The 20,069-nt window shown below is 38.2% G+C and overlaps 1 protein-coding gene across 1 annotated transcript; it reads right to left on the bottom strand.

Moving 5' to 3' along the window:
• Window positions 1-7,953: 7,953 nt before the first annotated feature.
• Window positions 7,954-19,378, bottom strand: ZNF157 (zinc finger protein 157). The gene is given in 5 exon segments (XM_036016543.1): window positions 7,954-9,213; window positions 9,215-9,504; window positions 10,404-10,499; window positions 10,791-10,917; window positions 19,030-19,378. Coding segments are annotated over 5 exon segments (1,464 nt in total). The 5' UTR covers window positions 19,045-19,378; the 3' UTR covers window positions 7,954-8,277.
• Between the last annotated feature and the right edge of the window lie 691 nt (window positions 19,379-20,069).

Genomic DNA, 20,069 nt, shown 5'->3' with positions numbered 1-20,069 from the left:
TATTTCTCTCCCTCCTTTTCTCCCTCCTTCCCCAATAAAAACAAAAGAAAGCATTCTGAAAGACTGAGGAACCACTAGAGTCCAAGGAACAATTGCAGGGATTAAAAAAACAGCCAACAAACATACATAGATCCAGGAACAATGACTGGTCCTGTTATAGGGTAATTACAAAATGTGGGGAATAATTACAAAGATCAAAAACACTATACTGATGACTAGAGGGAATTCAACAGACATGAAAGCTAATATAGTACCAGCAGACATAGCTATGGGGACTCATGAGGTTCAAAGACACCGTGACTCATACAAGATCATCTGAAGCCATGAAGTGTTCTAATGTAGGGTAGGCTCTAATGAGTCCCAGCATAGTGCCTTATGCTGCCACTCTTTAGGTCAATACATTGTACCAGTGGATAAGGAAAGACCAGAATCTGCAGGGATGGGGGTAGTGAATGGGCTGATGCTGGGGTGGAGACAAAATCACTTTAGTAGTGGCTAATGGCTTATCAACAGAATGATACAGGGCTAAAATGGGGTCAGTGGACACTGAATTGATTTTTTATGAAGATCAAAGACAATACTTGCAACCAAGATTAGCAGACACAGTGATGATACTAATTAATACAAGGTCAGCAGCACATACCATGATTCAGAAATGTGAGGCAAAAACTAAACTAGTGGCTAGTCGTCAGCAGTCAGTATTGAGACTAATATAGAGTTAGCATACACAGTGAAGGGCTCAAAGGTATGGCCAGCATGCACTATACTGGGACATCATCGCATTTATTTATTTGTAAAAATATATATTTATTTTTAGAGAGAGAGGAAGGAAGGGAGAAACAGAGGGAGAGAAACATTGATGTGAGAGAGAAAGATCAATCAGTTGTCTCTCACATGCTACTTCAACTGTGGACTAAACCTGCAACCCAAGCATGTGCCCTAGCTGGGAACAAATCCACGACCTTCTGGTTTGAGGGATAATTCTCCAACCCTCTGAGCCACACCAGTCAGGGTGTATTTAGACAGTATTAGTGGCTAATGGGGATCAATAGGCACAGTGATGAGAGTTAATGCATGGTCAGCAACACTGTGATTAGGACCTATGAGAATCAAAGACACTGTAGTCATGGCTAACAGGTAGTCAGTAAGGTGATACTAGTGTGGAATCAGCAGAGACTGTGCTGGAAGCTCACGTAGGTTAGTCTCCACTCTCGTGGCTAAGTGGGGATCACCAGAATGATGGCAGCCAATGTGGCTTCAGAAAATACATGTTAGAGTCTCATGGATGTCAAAGAAATTGTACTGTTGGCTAATGGAGGATCAACAGACACCTTGATGGGAGCTAATATGGGGTCAGCAGACTACTCAGATTTGAATGGGTCAAAGACACAATACTAGTGGCTAAAAAGGGTGGGATTCAGCAGACATAGTAATTCAACTATGGAAATGACCAAAAACATGGTGCTGGGACCTAAAGGTTGAACTCTGTGTTGCTAATAAATCAGAAGACATTAATGTAGGGTCAGCAGATACACTGATAGTACACTGACAGACTATAATGTAGGGTCAGAAGACACAGTGATGATAGCTATTTTAAAGAAAACAGACACTACCACGTCCTCAGGTTTAAAAAAATTGAAAATTAGTAAATGGGGAATCAGAAGACAATGTGATAAGGTCATGTGAGTTCTGCAGACATTGTGCTAGGGCTCAGGAGGATCAAAGTCACCGTATTGGTGGCAAATTGTGGAACAGCAGATAAATATTGCTGCAGTTGTGCTGTACTGTGGGTTTATGGGGGTCAAGACACTGTACTGGTGGCTAGTGGAAAATCAGTAGACATAGTAATGAGAACTAATGTAGGATGAGCAGACACCATGATTAGAACACATATGGTTAAATATCTTGTATAGCCCTGGTGGTGTACCTCAGTGGATTGAGTGCCGACCTGCAAACCAAAGGGTTGCTAGTTCAATTCCCAGGCAGAGCACATGCCTGGGTTGCAAACCAGGTCATCAGTGGAGGGCATGTGAGAAGCAATCACACACTGATGTTTTTCTCCTTCTCTTTCTCCTTCCCTTCCCTTCTCTCTAAAAATAAAATATTTTAAAATAAATATCTTGTATGGTAATCAATGGAAGATCAATAGACAAAATGGTGAGGACAGACATGGGGTCAAGCAGACACTACATTGAGATCTAAAGAAAGGCGATAAAACATCCCTGTGAGCTAATGGGAGGTCAGCATTCACCATGCTGAGTCTAAAGGAGGGTAAAAAGATATGATACTGAGTTAATGAAGGATTATCAGTCACCAAGCTGGAGGTGAAATGGGTGAAAAAACACTATGCTATGAGCAAATGGGGATCAACAAAAATTATAATTGATCCTAGACTTATTGGGGTAATTAATTCCTGAGTATATAAAAGTCTAATCACTATGTTGTACAGCTAATATAATATGCTATGACAACTGTAAATGAAAAGTTAAAAATTAAAAATGAATAAATGTACACTTTCAAATGGATAAAGCTGTGAACCTCATGTGAATTTTATCTCAATAAATTTTTTTTCAATAAAAGTTTTTAAACAAAAACTATAATGGTAGCTAAAAGAGGTTGTGAGACATGATGCTATGAGCAATGGTGGAGGTGGTCAGCAGACCCCAATGGAGCAAAAAGTAGTGATAAGATGTTGTGAGCTAATGGTGGGTCAGCAGACATTGTGCTCTGGACTAAAAGAGGTTATAAGAACTGCTATTAGCTAATGGGGTGTTTGTAGATACTGTGCTGCCATGTCATCGGGTAAAACCTATTGTGTGGTAGGTAATGGAGGTCAGGAGAGACTGTGCTTAGGGTACTGGGAGTCAAATACACACAGTAGGGGGATGACCATGTAAGTGATGGTATCTAAGAGGACCACAGCAATCTATCATGGGCCTCAGTAAAGGTCATTTTCATGGAGTAAGACAATTTCTAAAGCCTTAGGAGGACTAAGTCTCTCATTGCCAATGTCTTTCATTTCAGCTAGTGGTCAAAATTCCTGTTTTTCTCCCAGGCAGCTCCTGCTGTGGGAAGAGGGAACTTTTTATTGTTTTTAATTTTTAAGTAAGATATAATTTACATACAATAAAATACACAGATCTTTTTAAATTTTATTTTAATCATTGTTCAAATACAGTTTTCTCCCTTTTACTCCCAATCCAGCTCCCCCTCCCACCCCTCCCCACTTCCCTCCCATTACCACCCTCCCCCTAGTTTTTGTCCATGTGTCCTTTAAGTTTGTTCCTGTGAACCCTTCCCACTGTCCCCTGAAATTCCCTCTACTCTCCCCTGTGGTCACTGTCAGCCTGTCCTCTATTTCAGTGTCTTTGGTTATATTTTGCTTGTTTCTTTGTTTTGTTGTTTAGGTTCCTGTTAAAGGTGAGATCATGTGGTATTTGTCTTTCACTGCCTGGCTTGTTTCGCTTAGCATAATGCTTTCCAGCTCCATCCAAGCTGTTGCAAAGGGTAGGAGCTCCTTCTTTCTTTCTGCTGCATAAAATTCCATTGTGTAAATGTACCAGTTTTTTGATCCATTCATTTACTGATGGGCATCTTGGTTGCTTCCAGCATCTAGCTATTGTAAATTGTGCTGCTATGAACATTGGGATGCATAGGTTCTTTTGGATTGGTGTTTTAGTATTCTTAGGATAGAGTCCCAGCAGTGGAATTGCAGGGTCAAAAGGCAGATCCATTTTTAGTTTTCTGAGGAAGTTCCATACTGCTTTCCATAGTGGTTGTACAAGTCTGCAGTCCCACCAACAGTGCACTAGGGACCCCTTTTCTCCACAACCTCTCCAACACTTGTTGTTTGTTGCTTTGTTTGTGATGGCCATTCTGACTGGTGTGAAGTGGTATCTCATTGTGGTTTTAATTTGCATCTCTCTGGTAGCTAGCGATATTGAACATCGTTTCATGTGTCTTTGGATTTTCTGTATGTCCTCCTTGGAGAAGCATCTGTTCAAGTCCTTTGCCCATTTTTTAACTGGATTCCTTGTCTTCTTAGAGTGCAGTCATGTAAGTTCTTTATATATTTTGGAGATTAAACCCTTGTCTGAGGTATCATTGGCAAATATGTTTTCCCATACAGTTGGTTCTCTTTTAATTTTGATACTGAAAATATACAGATCTTAAGTTTACTCTTTTGATGACTGTTGTATACACCCATTAACAAACATTCCAATCAATATACAGAATAGTTCCATCATCCCAGAAAGTTCCCTCTTACCACTTATGAATTAATTCTCACTCCAGAGATGACCACTGATCTGCTTTCTATCATTATAGATTGTTTTATTTATGCTAGGCATTTTCCATAATAATAATTTTAAAACATCAAATTTGTCAGTAAAAAAGAAGGAAATCTTACTCTTTGTGACAGTATGGATGGACCTGGAGAACATTGTGCTAAGTGAAATAAGCCAGTCAGAGAAAGACAAATACCATATGATCTCATATATGGAATCAAATGAACAAAAATAAACTAACAACCAAAATACAGACAGACTCATAGATAGAGAAGAAACTTACAGCTATCAGAGGGGAGGAGGATTGCAGGGCTGGATGAAAAAGGTGAAGGGATTAAGCTATAACAAAACAAAAGAAAACAACTCATAGACACAGACAACAGTATGGTGGTTACCAGAGGGAAAGTGGGTGGAGGGAGGTAGTAGAGGGCATAATGGGTTAAACAGTGATGGAAGGATACTTAACTTTGGGTAGTGAACACACAATACAATATATAGATGGTGTGTTATAGAGTTGTACACCTGAAACCTATGTAACTTTATTAACCAATGTCACCCCAATAAATTCAATTAAAAAGTTAAAAAAAGAACTCTTGGCAGGGGAGTGGGGCTGGAGATTAAGTTATTAAGTTTAATCACCAATGATTTAATCAGCCATGTCTATGTAATAAAACCTCCAGAAACACCCCAAATGATGGGTTTTAGAGAACTTCAAAGCCAGTAAACATATAGAAATTTGGAAAGAGTGGTGCACTCAAAGGGCATTAAAGTTCCACATCCTTTCCCCATAACTTGCCCTATGCATATCTTCCACCTGTTAAATAAAATGTTTTCTGAGCTCTGAAAAAAATCAATTTTAATGTTTTAAATAGGTAAGTTGAAGGTTAGAAGAATTGATGAGATAACATCTTCATAAATCAATACTTAGCAAATGGAGGTGAGGCATTCTGTATACAAAATGCAGAAAGTGTAATATGTATATTCAAGTTTATGCTATATTGGGGAGCCATCTGATAATTAATTCAAATATCTTGGATCATCATAATCATTATAGGACATTCAGGGGAAAAAGCAAAAAAAAAAGGCTTTTAATTTAGCATCAATTTACTATGGCATAGTCACCAAATACTAAAGGTAAAAGATTTGCTTTTGCTTATCAAATAAGGTACAATAGAAAACATTCTCAAAGAAAGTTGAGGTTTGCTGTTAACAGACCTCCACTACAGAAAACTCTAATGGGTATTTTTCAGAAAATGATCCTGGAAGGAATGCAGAAAGGAATAAAGAGCAATCAAGGTGGAGAATATGAGAGTAAAACAAAATGAATGTATACAGCAAAAATGTTTTCTGTGGAGATTTGCATGTGTGTGTGTTTATACACACACATATCACATATAAGAATATGTATAAACCCCATAATACATCATTATATTTTGAATTATAATGTATACATTATGCTCATGTATATGAGCAAAGTTTCTATTAAAAGATTAGCTTTCAAAGATAATTTATTGGGGAAAACCATAAAATATTATTGAAGGTCAAAAAAATATGCATTAAAAATAAAAAAGACAAACCACATTCATGAATGTAAAGGTTTAAAGCCATTTTATACTTTTCTGATTGGCAACAATTTGAAAGACTGATAATAAGTATTGATGAATACATGGGAAAATGTAAATTTTTTTTCCAACTGCTCATTAGATTGTAAATTAGTACAATTTGGAGGGAAATTCAATTCTTATTTTTTATTCACTGATTTGAGAATGGAAAAAACATTGATTTGTTATTCCACTTATTTATACATTCATTGGTTGATTCTTGTACATGCCCTGATCAGGGATTGAACCTGCAACTTTAGCATATTGGGATGATGCTCTAACCAACTGAGCTAACTGTCCAGGTCTCAATTATTTAATAAAGTTGAAAAACTTTTATGTTAACCAGAACCCAGCTAGGAGACAGAAGCCTTATCAGTTATTTTAATAGAAAGAACTTACTATGAAGAATTCTTAACTGATTATGAAGTTATTAATGACATAAATGAAAAGACAAAAAGAGAACATTAAAGTTATCATGGAGGTAGCAACTTCACAAAGAAGCCAGGCTGGAGTAGTAAGGGAAGAAAATAATCCATTAAAAATTAGAAGGTTGGGGGAGGGGGTCTCATGTGGCTAGGACTCATACCTCTAGTGGCACCAGCCAGATGCTGCTAATGACTCTAGAGGATTAGGGGACCATAAGGCTGTTGTGTGAATGGTGGAAAACTGCAAAGTAGATTAAACTGCTGCTACTCTGAGGAACTGCTTACTGCCCCAGTGAAGAAGTAATGCCAGCCTGACACTCAGATAAACAGGGAGGCCCAAAAAGGAGCAGCTGACAAGACAGAAATGTGCTTCATAGAGTCATGGCCTCACATCACAAAACACAGTATAGAAGGATAGGTTTGGAGCTAGTGCACAATAGCTTAAGCACACCTCCTATACCCTATGACCAATCAGTTTCACTTCTAGATTTAGACACTAAACACAGAGACATCACAAATGCCTTTCACTAGGGGAATGAAGACAAATGAATAAACCAGATCTATATTTATCAATATGGATAGATCTTAGAAAGGAAACATTTTGTGAAAAAAAAAAGAAAGTTGTGGAAGTTTAAACATAGTGTGATATCATAATTAAAGTTTTTACACAGACACAGAAAGACAACAGCATGATGGTTACCAGAAGGAAGGGGGGTGGGCAGGAGTGAAGGGTAGAGGGGGTCAAACATATGGTGATGGAAGATGATTTGACTTTGGGTAGTGGCCACACAATATAATATACAGATTATATATCATAGAAAATATACACTTGAAATCTATATGATCTTATTAACCAATGTCACCCCAATAAATTTAATAAAATAAAAAAAACAATATATCTATAAATAAATAAACTTTTAAAAAGCAATATATCATTCTATATTGCAGAATTCATACTATATTTTAAAAACTCAGGATACATTAAAATTCTAAACACTGAAAGAAAAATTTTAACTTTGAAGGAAAGTATAAGAGAAATACTATCACCTTGAAAATGACAATATTAAAACATAAAACTTGGGCAGAAGAAAAGAGTTAACAAAATTAAAGAACCACTCATAGTCTGGGAGCTCTTTGCAACACACATGACTAAAAAAAATTTTATAGTCTCATATATTAAAAAACAACAACAAATAACATTTCATACAAGAGGTAAGCCTGATTGGCATGGCTCAGGTGGTTGGGGATCATTTCGAAAAGCAAAAGGTCACTGGTTCGCTTCCCCATCAGGGCACATGCCTAGGTTGTGGGCCAGGTCCCTGGCTGGGGTGCATGTGAGAAGAAACTGATTGATGTTTCTCTCTCCCATCAATGTTTCTCTCCCTCTCTTTATCCCTCCCTTCCCCTCTCTCTAAGTATAAATAAAATCATTTAAAAAACCCCAAGAGATCAAAGATAAACTGCCCATTAGAAAACAATGAGCAGTCCTAGCTGGTGTGGCTCAGTGGATTGAGTGTTGGCCTGTGAACCAAAGGGTTGCCAGTTCAATTCCCAGTCTAGGATACATGCCTGGGTTGTGGGCCAGGTCCCCAGTAGGGGGCACACAAGAGGCAACCACACATTGATGTTTCTCTCCTCTTTCTCCCTCCCTTCCCCTCTGTCTAAAAATAAATAAAATCTTTAAAAAAAGAAAAGAAAACAATGAGCAAAAGGATATGAATAGAGGATATGAATAGTCAATGTACAGAACAAAAACCCAAATAGCCAATCAACAGAGAGGAAGATGTTCAACTTCACCACTAATTAAGAAAATCCAAATGAAAGAAAAACAACAATGAGCTATCCCCTAAGGGGATCAGGACATATTTTCATACCAATGTAGGAGTCAAACTGTAACAGATGCATTCTGTGTGCTCTGGTGATCAGATGGTCCAAACGGGCTTGATCAAATGATGAGGGGAGTCTTCACAGAGAAACTTTCTCCACAGCATAAGGCAAGCGCTGACCTAAGTGCATTCTCTGATGTTCTGTGAGGTGTGCTTTGCGGCAAAAGGCTTTCCCACATTCTTGACATTCAAAGGGTCTCTCTCCTGTGTGAATTCGCTGATGTTCAGTAAGACATATTTTCTAATAAAAGGCATTTCCACATTCACTACATTCATAAGGTTTCTCTCCTGTGTGAGTTTTCTGGTGTTGACAAAGGGATTTCTTCATACTAAAGATCTTTCCACATTCACCACATTCATAAGGTTTCTCTCCTGAATGCATTCTCTGATGTTTGATGAGGCGTGCTTTAACATAGAAGGCATTACCACATTTATTACATTCATAAGGTTTCTCTCCTGTGTGAATTCGCTGATGTATCCCAAGAGATGAGTGCACCCTGAATGATTTTCCACATTCATTACACTGATAGGGTTTTTCACCTGTGTGAGTTCTCTGATGATTATTGAGAGTAGTCCTCATTCTAAAGAATTTCCCACATTCCTCACACTTATAGGGTTTCTCACCTGTGTGAGTTCTCTGGTGTTGATTTAGGGATTTCTTTGCACGGAAGTTTTTCCCACAGTCACCACATTCATAGGGTTTCTCCCCAGTGTGAGTTCTCTGGTGCTGGGTAAGAGATATTTTAACACAAAATTTTCTCCCACATTCCCTACACTCATAGGGTTTCTCCCCTGTGTGAGTTCTCTGATGAATTGTGAGGGTTGCCTTCTCAGAAAAGGTTTTCTTACATTCAGTACATTCATATGGTCTCTCTCCTGTGTGTGTTCTCTGATGTAGAATGAGTTGTGACTTCCTACCAAAAGATTTCCCACATTCATTACATTCAAAGGGCTTTTCCCCTGTGTGAGTTTTATGATGAGCAATGAGGTATGATCTTGCACTAAAGGTTTTTTTCACAGTGATTACATTTATAAGGTTTCTCCCCTGTGTGTACTCTCAGATGTTCAATAAGGTTTGATTTCCTACAGTAAGTTTTCCCACATTCATAACAGTCAAAGGTTTTATCTCTTGTATGTGTTCTTTTATGTCCAACAAAGCCCATTTTCTTGTACAAGACTTTCCCATATCCACTATATTCAAGAGTTTGATCCAAAATTTGAATCTTCTGATGCTGAAGAAGGTCATTATCATGCCTGAGGGCATTACCCCCAACAGAATTGTTGCCACACAGCAGTGAAAGAGATCCTTTTAAAACAAATTGGATCATATCACTCACTCAAAACCCAACATAGCTTACCTTGTCACAATACAAAATTAAATTGCTTAACACAGCCTATAAAACTCTACATAATTTGGCCTCTAGCTAATGTTCTGATATTACCTCTTAACACTCTCACCACCCACACTTAAGCTACACTGCCCTCTTTGCTATTGCTAGGATATATCACTCAGACTAGGCTTGGCACTTACTGATCTCTGTGCCCAGAATATTCAAAATCTACATGGCTACATCTCTTTCACTTCACTGGTATTAGTGCAATGATGTTAACCTTACCAGAAAGTCTTCCCTGACCACATTCCTTAAAAGTTCATATCTTGTCATTGGCTATCCTTCTTATCCTACATTGATTTTCCTTTCACTGCCAACCACTATGTATTTGTTTACTTCTGGTGTATTGCACTCATGTAGAATTGCAAGCTCCAGGAGAAAAGATATTAGTTTATTCATGCTGGACCCCCAATACCTGGAACATGACCAGCATATAGTTGACACTCATGAATGTATGAATGAATGCCCACAACAGAAGGCATCCAAGGCAACAGAAAGAAGGAAGGCACTGAGAATACTAAAGAGAGGCTAGGTAAGGATAAATGTCTAAGATGAGGCAGGCAGAGATTGATAAGTAGTAAATAACCACAAAAATCAAGATAAAATAGGAAAGAGCACTTAAGTGTGTACATGATATTGGGATATGTGATTTAGGCATCTGGAGCATACAGCCCTCTGTCCTCCAGTCATTTTGAAAGAACAAGGGCCTCTAGAGAAAGATTCCTGAAAAATACTGCCAAAAGGTAACCTTAGACCTGAATTCCTGGGCTCTTATCTCCCCTATTATCCATATGTCCAGTTCTTGCTCACTCACCTGGGTAACCATGGCCTGAGGATTCCTCCTCTAATACCCATAGCTCTTCTCCTTGCTCCAACTTGAAGATCATCTCTGGTTTGGCCACGCAGAGGCCTGTTAATGGGAAATGGCACAGGACATGGGCCAACTTGTCTGAGCTTTAGGGCCTCTGATGGAGGAGGAAGGTGCATCTTCATGAGCTGCACAAGGAAGGGGGCCCATTTAAACCTTTCAGCGGGGGAAGTAAGAACACACACACTCTTCCTGGTGCCCCAAACTGATCAATCATCTGTGATCCTTGAATCTAAAGCTAAAGTATCATTAAACTCTACAAAGGCTGTACACATACAGCAACCAAAAAAGGAAACACATGATACAAGGAGTTACATGGACTATAATCCTCACCTACAGATGCCAAATTGCTGTAGTTCTCTAGCATCACATCCTTGTGCATAGTCCTCTGAGCAGGGTCCAGTTGCTGCCACTCCTGTCGAGTAAAATCCACAGCCACGTCCTCAAAAGACACAGATCCCTGTAACAACAATCTGCAATGATCAGAATGGGACATATGGAAAAGATGTTTGGGAATTAATTCTGTCAATAGCACTATTGAGAATTGACTAGGACAACTACACAAGGCACATCTCCCTATATTGCTTGATATTATACTTTGTGGGGGCAGAGGGACCCAGAACAGCCCTGCTTCTATGTTACTTTATCAATTCATGAAGAAAAGACTACATAATACTGAGTTAACACTATGCACATTAACCTGCCCCAGTTGCTGGGGAAAGAAAAAGGAAAAAGGAAGAGTACCTGCTCTCAAGGAGCTTATACCCCAGTAAGGATACTTGTATATGAACACATATACAAGTAATGAGCTGTGATGAGCTGCTACAGGAGCTATACTGGACATGTATACAGGGTGCAATGGGCTTTCACAAGGGAAGGAACCAGATTGCATTTTGTGTTATGAGACTGAACTTCACTTGGGGAGGTAGCACTTTGAATCCTTAAATAAGAATATCATTTCTCTCATGAATATGGGGCAATAACATAAGAAAAGGCAGGGAGACACAAAACAAAGATAGTGAGTTATAGAATTATGTAGCACAGTATGACAGGAAAACAGTCCTTCAAGCTGTGATGAGATAAAAGGCTACAGCAGCAATTTCAACTGGTGTGCCACAAGTATTTTTAAAACATGCAATACCTGACTATTTAGTCAGGAGCACTAACCTCTTTTTCCTTAGACTATCAAATAAAAAATGAAAACAGCAATACAATAGCCATCCAGTGTGAATGAGTCAAAATTATACATATTTTTCTCAGATTGGCAAAAAAAATTTTGGTGTGCTGCAGAATTTTAGTTATTAGTTCATGTGTGCCATGAGATGAAAAAGGTTGAAAATTGCTGGGCTATAGAGACATTTAGGGGCCAGACAGTGGAGGGATTATCAACTTTTTTTTCTATAGATCATCAGTCTCCAAAATACTTGACTCCCTATACCATCAGAATATTTTCTGACCTTCTCATAATATATTTATATTTATAAGTTACACAGAATAGTATCAAGTGGGAAAAAGGGAATCTATATTACTCCCAGGATAATGGCATGAGCAGCTGAGTTGAGGCTGGTGCCATATATTGAGATTGCAAAACAGGAAAGAACAAGGGTTGGCAAAAGGAGAAATTGACACAGATCTTGGACTTGAACTAGAGTGTTTGTGCTACATACTAATAGAGATGTCCAGCTGGCAGGTGATTCTGGAGCTCAGAAGAGAATGCTAAGATAGACCAATAATTGCAAATACTGAAGAAGGCATGCTAATACTGAAATATGCTAAGAGTAGATTTCAGGTGCACTTAGCATACAAAAACGGGTAATTATGTGAGGAGATATGTTAATTAGTTTAACAACAGTACCCATTTCACTATGTTAATATATGCATATCAAGTCATCATGTTGCATACTTTAAATATATACAATTTGGGATGGGGACTAAGGAAAGGTTTATTAAAGGTTTATTGATCAAGAAGGCACCAACTGAGAAGATAGGAGCCCTAGTGGTACCTCAAATCCATCTTCAGAAAGTACAGACTTCAATTTTTTTTCTAGTATTTTCTCTACTAAAAAAGAGAAATGAAAATACAGACTTCAGGCTTCACTTATGTCAAGGAAAGGAAAAATGGGAGTAGCTGTTTTTGTAGAACTCAAGCCACAGGCAAAATTCCTTTAATGATTAACCTGTCTACATGCAAGACTAAGCAGAAGCTATCAGCCTGAGGGCCATGGGAACAAAGCAGGCTTAAATAAGATGGAATCAGAGAGGGACTAAGCTTTCACTTTGTTACAATCTCCCTTTTTGTTCATTCCTCAGTCTTCAGGGAAATAGGGCAATCAGTAAATATATACAATTTTTTATAAATAAATAATAAGAAGAAAGAAAAAAGGGTTAACTAAGTATACTATCAAAAAGTATTAACTCAAAGGTAACCCCAGCATAAAAATATAAACCTTCTTAATTACCAAAAAAACAAAAAAGTAGAAGAAACACTCAAGAGAGAAAGAAACACAGTAAATATGATGAGGTCTGTCCAGGAAAAGTCCAGCCATTATTAATATAATGAGATTGGTTTGTATGACATCGATGTAACCTGGCAACCAAGGACAGTGGACTACAATGTGCATGTGTGAAGAATGACAACTTCACTGAACTTGTCAGTGGGGGCAGTAGATGCTATTGAGTGACCATGTGTATTGTATGGCTGTCACATTCAAAATGAGCATGTAAACCAATGAATCTGCATCAGATTTTCAGTCAACCTTGAACATTGTTCTGCAAAAGCTATTTGGGTGATTCAGAAGGCCATGGCTATGGGCAACTGGTGATTGGCAGCTTCATCACAACAACACACCCACTCATGCATCATGTATCATGCACACTTTTTTGGCACAACATCAAATCGCCCAGGTGACTCAGGCCCACTACAGCCCAGATTTGGCACTCTGTAACTTCTGGCTTTTCCCAAAACTAAAATCACCTTTGAAAGGGAAGAGATTTCAGACCATCGATGAAATTCAAGAAAATATGATGGGGCAACTGATGTCAATTGGGAGAATTGTGGGAGGTTCCAAGGTGCCTACTTTGAAGGGAACTGAGGTGTCATTGTCCTATGTACAATGTTTTTTGTACCTTGTATCTTCTTCAATAAATGTCTCTATTTTTCATAGTACATGGCTGGATACCTTCTGGACAGACCTCTTATAACAAATACACATAGTAATTACAAAATATTTAAATGAGAAAATTGAGACCAAACATATTTGTATTATTTATATTACCAAACAGTAATACAAATAAATGTGTATGGGCTGACCTCACCTATTAAAAGAAAAAGGTTTTCCCATTGCCTCATAAAGCAGAACCCAACACCATGCTATATATACAAGAAACAAGCTTAAAACACAGTCATTCAGAAAGGCTAAAATTAAAGAAATGGATAAAGATTTACCAAATTAAGACAATATAAAAGCAGGGATTAAAATCCTGATAACAAACAAAGTAATATCTGAAAGTAATTATATCAGACAAAGTAATGTTTATCAGTCTTTGTAATGTTAAAAACTTTGTCCACAATAAAGATATAACAATAAAGACATTTGTGAATACCTATGCACAAAGTAACACAGCGAAAGCCTATATTAACCAAAACCTACAGGAATGCAAGAAGAAATAGAAACATTCTGGAAAGGGAGACTTTTAACATACTAGATTAAGTGGACAAAAAAAATGTTATCCTATAAAAGACTTAAACAACATAATCAATAATGTGGAACTTCTATTTTTGTAGTATGTTTATTGATTTTAGAGAGAGAGGAAAAGGAGGGGAGAGACAGACAGACATTTATATGAAAGAAAAACATCAACTGGTTGCCTCCCATACATGTCCCAACCAGGTATGAAACCCACAACCTAGGTATGTGCCCTGACTGACAATTGAACCTGCAACATTGTGGTATATGGGAGGCTGCTCCAACCACCTGAGCCATACTGGCCAGGGCAACAATGTAGATCTTTTAGATGTGTGTGTGTATGTATGAGGGGGGACCCAAAAAATTGAATATATTTATTAAAAATTGTGTTTCTATTCTTACAAGTTTAAACTTAAGTCACCTTCAAAGTACTCTCCATTTGATGCAATACACCTATCAAGACATTTTTCCCACTGTTTAAAATAGTTTTTGAACTCATCGATTTAATGCCTTTTAGTGCTTCTGCCATTTTTTTGTTTCACCTCTTCCACATAGGCAAAATGTTTCTCTTTGAAGACTTTTTTTATCCAAACAAACAAAAAGTTGCTGGAGGAAAGATGGGATGAATAGGGAGGTTGGGGCATGGGGGGGTATGCTGTGTTTGGTCAAAAACTGCTGAACAGTCATTGCAGTGTGGGCAGGTGTGCCCATTAATCACCCATCTTGAAATGGGCAAACAAATTGAAAGAGTTTTCAGAAAAAAAATCACTGAAACTGAATGCAGCCTCTCACAACAATGCCAGCTAGTAAACTGATACAGATGGGTCCCTAGAACACTTACCTAGCAGGGGAAGCCTGTATTACAAGGAGCCTACCCTCCAGAATGTAATTCTGGTGTTTTTCTGGGGGAGTCTATATATATATATATATATGAGGTTCCAAGGTGCCTACTTTGAAGGGACATAAATATCTACTCACTGGGTTGTACACCTGAAACTAATACAGGGGTGGGCAAAAGTAGGTTTACTGTTATTTGTATGGAAAATAGTACAATAATTAATAAATGATAATACAAGAATAAACTGTTTCATTTACTTACAATTGTAAACCTAGTTTTGTCCACCCCTGTGTAATATTGCATGTTAACTGTAATTGAAAAAATAGAAATTATTTAAATGTTAGAATTGGATATTGATTTTGAAAAATCTCTAGGAATTAAATCAATGTATCTCATTTGTTTTTTTATGTATGTATAATAGTGAACTTGATTAAAATCTATGTTTAAAAATAAAAAAACTGTGGTACATTTACACAATGGGATACTATGCAGCAGAAAGAAAGAAGGAGCCCCTACCCTTTGCAACAGCATGGATGGAACTGGAGAGCATTATGCTAAGTGAAATAAGTCAGGCGGTAAAAGACAAATACCATATGATCTCACCTACAAGTGGAACCTAAACAATAAAACAAGCAAGCAAAATATAACCAGAGACATGGAAATAAAGAACAAACTGACAGTAACCAGAGGGGAAGGGGGAGGAGGATAACAAGGCAAAGAAGGGGAGGGGTCATCAAGGAACACGTATAAAAGGACCCATGGCCAGACAACAGAGGGTGGAGGATTGAATACGGAAGGTGGGGGTGGGTATGACAGGAGAGAGTAATGGGGGAAAAGGGGACAAATGTAATTAAACAACAATAAAAAATAAAGATAAAATTAATAAAACCCAGCCCTGGCTGGCGTAGCTCAGTGGATTGAGCGCGGGCTGGGAACTAAAGTGTCCCAGGTTCAATTCCCAGCCAGAGTACATTCCTGGGTTGCAGGCCATAACCCCCAGCAACCGCACATTGATGTTTCTCTCCCTCTCTCTCTCTCTCTCTCCCTTCCCTCTCTAAAAATAAATAAATAAAATCTTAAAAAAAGTTAATAAAACCCTACACCTGGATCATACAAAACATGCTGGGTACTTTTTCTCAAGTACCTATGGAACATTCACAAAAATGGAACATATACTAGTGCACAAAAACAGCAATCTCAGTACGTTCCTTAAAATAAAAATATTACAAACAGCACTGATCACACACACACACACACACACACACACACGACAAAACAGAGTCTAGAAATGACCCACACATATATAGTCAATTGATGTCTGAGAAAGGTGTCAAGGATATTCAGTGGGGAAGGACTACTCTTTTCAACAAATGGCTCTGGAACAATTGGACAGTCATATTGAAAAAAAATCATTGTTCTCAAGTATATTTACTGAACTGTTAAGCATAAAATGATCTCCAAAAGATAAGATTATAAGGAATTTTCAAACATAAAAATTTCTATTTTTCTCATCATGTAGTCAAGGTAATATCTATCAGGTCACTCCATTGTAAAATCTCCAATTTGCCCTTTGTAATTAATGTGCAATCTGTGGGGACATACCTTAAGGCTACGTACATAATTTGTTCCTCATTAAACTTTCAACCAATAGCTTTGGCATCCACCTACGATTTTTGCTTGGCTCAATGGTTGCAAAATGTTTTTGTTTTTTTAAAATAAGATTTTATTTATTTTTAGAGAGGAAAGGGAGGGAGAGAAACATCAAGTGTGGTTGCCTCTCACATACCCCCTACTGGGAACATGGCCTGCGGCCTAGGCATGTGCCCTGACTGGGGATCAAACCAGCAACCCTTTGGTTCACAGGCTCATGCTCAATCCACTGAGCCACACCAGCCCAGGCTATTTTTTCAACTTTATCATTCTTTCCACATTAGTAATTGTCATTAGGCATTAAGGAAGAGTTTTCCCTTCTCTGTCATTCGTTCATTTATTATGAGTATGGACTCATGGTTTATCTTGGTCTCCAGCTAGAGATCCAAGGTCATGTGTGGGTTAAATGGCCAGGGAGTAGAAAAGAAAGTTTTCTGTAACTCTTTGATACAGAAGAACAATACACCAGTTGATGTATTAAGATACAATAGCTGACAGGATTAAGGTAAAAATTATGATGAAAATGGGAATGTTTGAATGAATTTTATGTGAAGTAGTTACATATCTTTCATTTAGATGTATTATTGATTTGGATACTATGTCTGACTGGGAAACACTTCCATCTAGTATTGCAAAACAAGCAATGTAAGTTTACCCTTTGGCCCATATTATTCACACATGATAAATGAGAATCTTTAGAACTGTCCAAGTCTATCCATACAAGTTTTTATTTTGAAGCAGTATAGAATACATGATGGACAAAAAGAGATTACCACTTTAATTAATGACATGTCAGAAGCTGGAGTGCTGGTCCAACAAATTCTCTTTAGAATTCTCTTTAGAATAGACTTGTGTGGCCTATGAAAAAGATGGATGGCTCAGAGAGATTAACAAGACTTACATAAATTAGTATTGCATACAGCATCAGTAGTTCCTGATATGGTTCAACAGTGAAAATACAGGAAACTAAAGGAGGCTGGTTCTCAGTGGCTGATCCTGCAAATGCTTTTTTCTCTATCGCATTATTGAAAATCAGTCAACTGCCATTTGCTTTCACATGGGAAGGATCCAAATTTATATTTATTGTATCGCCAAAGTAGTATTTGAATTCAACATTTGTCATAATTCAACTGTCATAATTTGGTTAGAAAAGATTTGAACTTGATGCAGGTCCAAAGTATAGTAACAGACTTCATTGATGACATCATGATAATATCAGAAACTGAAGCTCAAGCTAGACTGACTTAAATGCAATAGTGACACACATTTATCAACTGAAGCTTGTTGATAAATGCAATAAAAATCCAAGGGCCCAGGGAGTGAAGAAGTGAAATTCATAGGAATAATACCCTGAGTAGGAGCCGCCCATGACACTCCAGAACCGAAAATAAACTGCTATTGTTGCCTACCCCTGGTACGAAGCAAGAAACAACATCTGATCAGTTATTTGAATTTCACAAGGATACACATTCCATATCTGTGAATATCACTAGCTCCTCTCCATAAAACTACATAAAAGAGGTCATATTTCAATAAGGCCCTGAAAAAAAATAACCTATCTCTGAACAACAATCCACAACAGCTCACCCTGGATGGTGTGGCTCAGTTGGTTGGAGTTTGGTCCCATAGACCAAAAGGTTGCAGGTTCAATCCCAAGTCAGAGCATGTACAAGAAAGCAACCAGTTTCTCTCTCATATTCTCTCTCACATTCTCTTTCTCCCCCTCTCCCTTCCCTTCTCCCTCCCTCCCCTCTCTCCCTCCCTCCCCCTCTCTCTCCCCCTCTCTCCCTCGCCTTCTATCTTTCTCTCTAAAAGCAATGAAAAAATGTCCTCAGGTGAGGATTAAAAAAAAAAAAACAATAGTTTTCTTGATGCCTTTGGACACTCATGCATGATCCACACTTAGATATGATTCTTGAAGTGTGTGCAACTTGGACTAATGAAGATGGGAGCACAGTAGGCTCATGACCAAAATGACCACAGTAATAAGGATGGAGGTTATGCACGGATTTAACAACATGGACTTCCAGTCACCAAGGGTGACCTGGCTACAGCAGAGAGCCTAATTTGCCAACAGCAAAGAACAACACTGAATCCCTGATACGGTACCATTCCCCAGGGTGATCAGCCAGCTATCTGGTGGCAGGTTGATTCCATTGGATTATTTCCATCATGGAAGGGGCAGCACATTGTTCTTATTGCAATAGACAGTTACTCTGGATATGGATTTGCCTCCCCTGCATACAGTGCTTCTGCCAAAACTGCCATCTGTGTTCTTCCAGAATGCCTTATCCACCATGATGACATTCCACACAGCATTGCTTCTGATTAAGAAACTCACGCCACAGCAAATGAAGTGCAGCAATGGGTCCAATCTCATGGAAGTCACTTGTCTTACCATGTTCTCCACCATTCCAGAGCAGCTGGCTTGATAGAATGGTGGAATGGCCTTGTGAAGACTCAAGTAGGCCTGTAAAACAACATGGAGTTCCTGCAGGTCCTGAAGAATGAACTGCAGAAGTCAGTGTCCACAGTAGCTTCTGCAGCTATATGCAAATTTTCTTCAGGGCAAATCCTGTTGGTACATTAGTGGGGGAAGACAAAAATGAAAACGAATACTATGAAGACAATAAGCAGTTGTTTGGTTGTCACCAATATGTTATATACACAGTATTTCTACCCTCCTCTTATCCACAGGATACATGTTCTAGGACCCCCCAGTGGATGCCTGAAACCACAGATAGTGATATAGCCACAAGCCAAAGAACAACTTGAACTGCTAGAAGCTAGAAGAGGCAAGGAAGGATTCTCCTCTAGAGCCTTCAGAAGGACCATGGCTCTGCCAACACCTTGATTTCAGACTTTTGACCTCCAGAACTATAAAATAATAAATATTTGTTGTTTAAAGCTAAGTTTTTGGTCATTAGTTATGGCATACCTGGAAACTAATATAAATTGTATTGGGACATGAAGTACTATAATAAATACCTAAAATGTGGAAGTGATTTTGGCTTGGGATAATTTGTAGAATCTGGAAGAATTTTGAGGCATGTGACAGAAAAAGCCTAGATTGCCTTGAAGAGACTATTGGAAGAAACATGGACATTAAAGGCACTCCTGCAAAGGCCCCAGAAGGAAGTGAGAAAGACAGTAGAGGAAACCTCTATCATCCTAGAGAATATGTGTATCATCATGAGCAGAATGTTAATAGAAGTATGACCATTAAAAGTGCTTCTACCGTGAGATATCAGATAAAAATAAGGAACATGTTATTAGAAACTGGAGGAAAGACTACCCTTATTATATAGTGGCAGAAAATATGACAGATTATGTTCTATGGTTGTATGGCAAATAGAACTTATACAGAATTAACAGATATTTAGCTGAGAGATTTTCAAGCAAAATATTGAAGGTATAGCCTGGTTTTGTCTTGCTGCT

This window comes from Phyllostomus discolor, chromosome X (assembly GCF_004126475.2).
Source record: "Phyllostomus discolor isolate MPI-MPIP mPhyDis1 chromosome X, mPhyDis1.pri.v3, whole genome shotgun sequence".
Classification (NCBI taxonomy): Eukaryota; Metazoa; Chordata; class Mammalia; order Chiroptera; family Phyllostomidae; genus Phyllostomus; species Phyllostomus discolor.
This window is presented reverse-complemented; position numbering and strand designations above follow the sequence as displayed.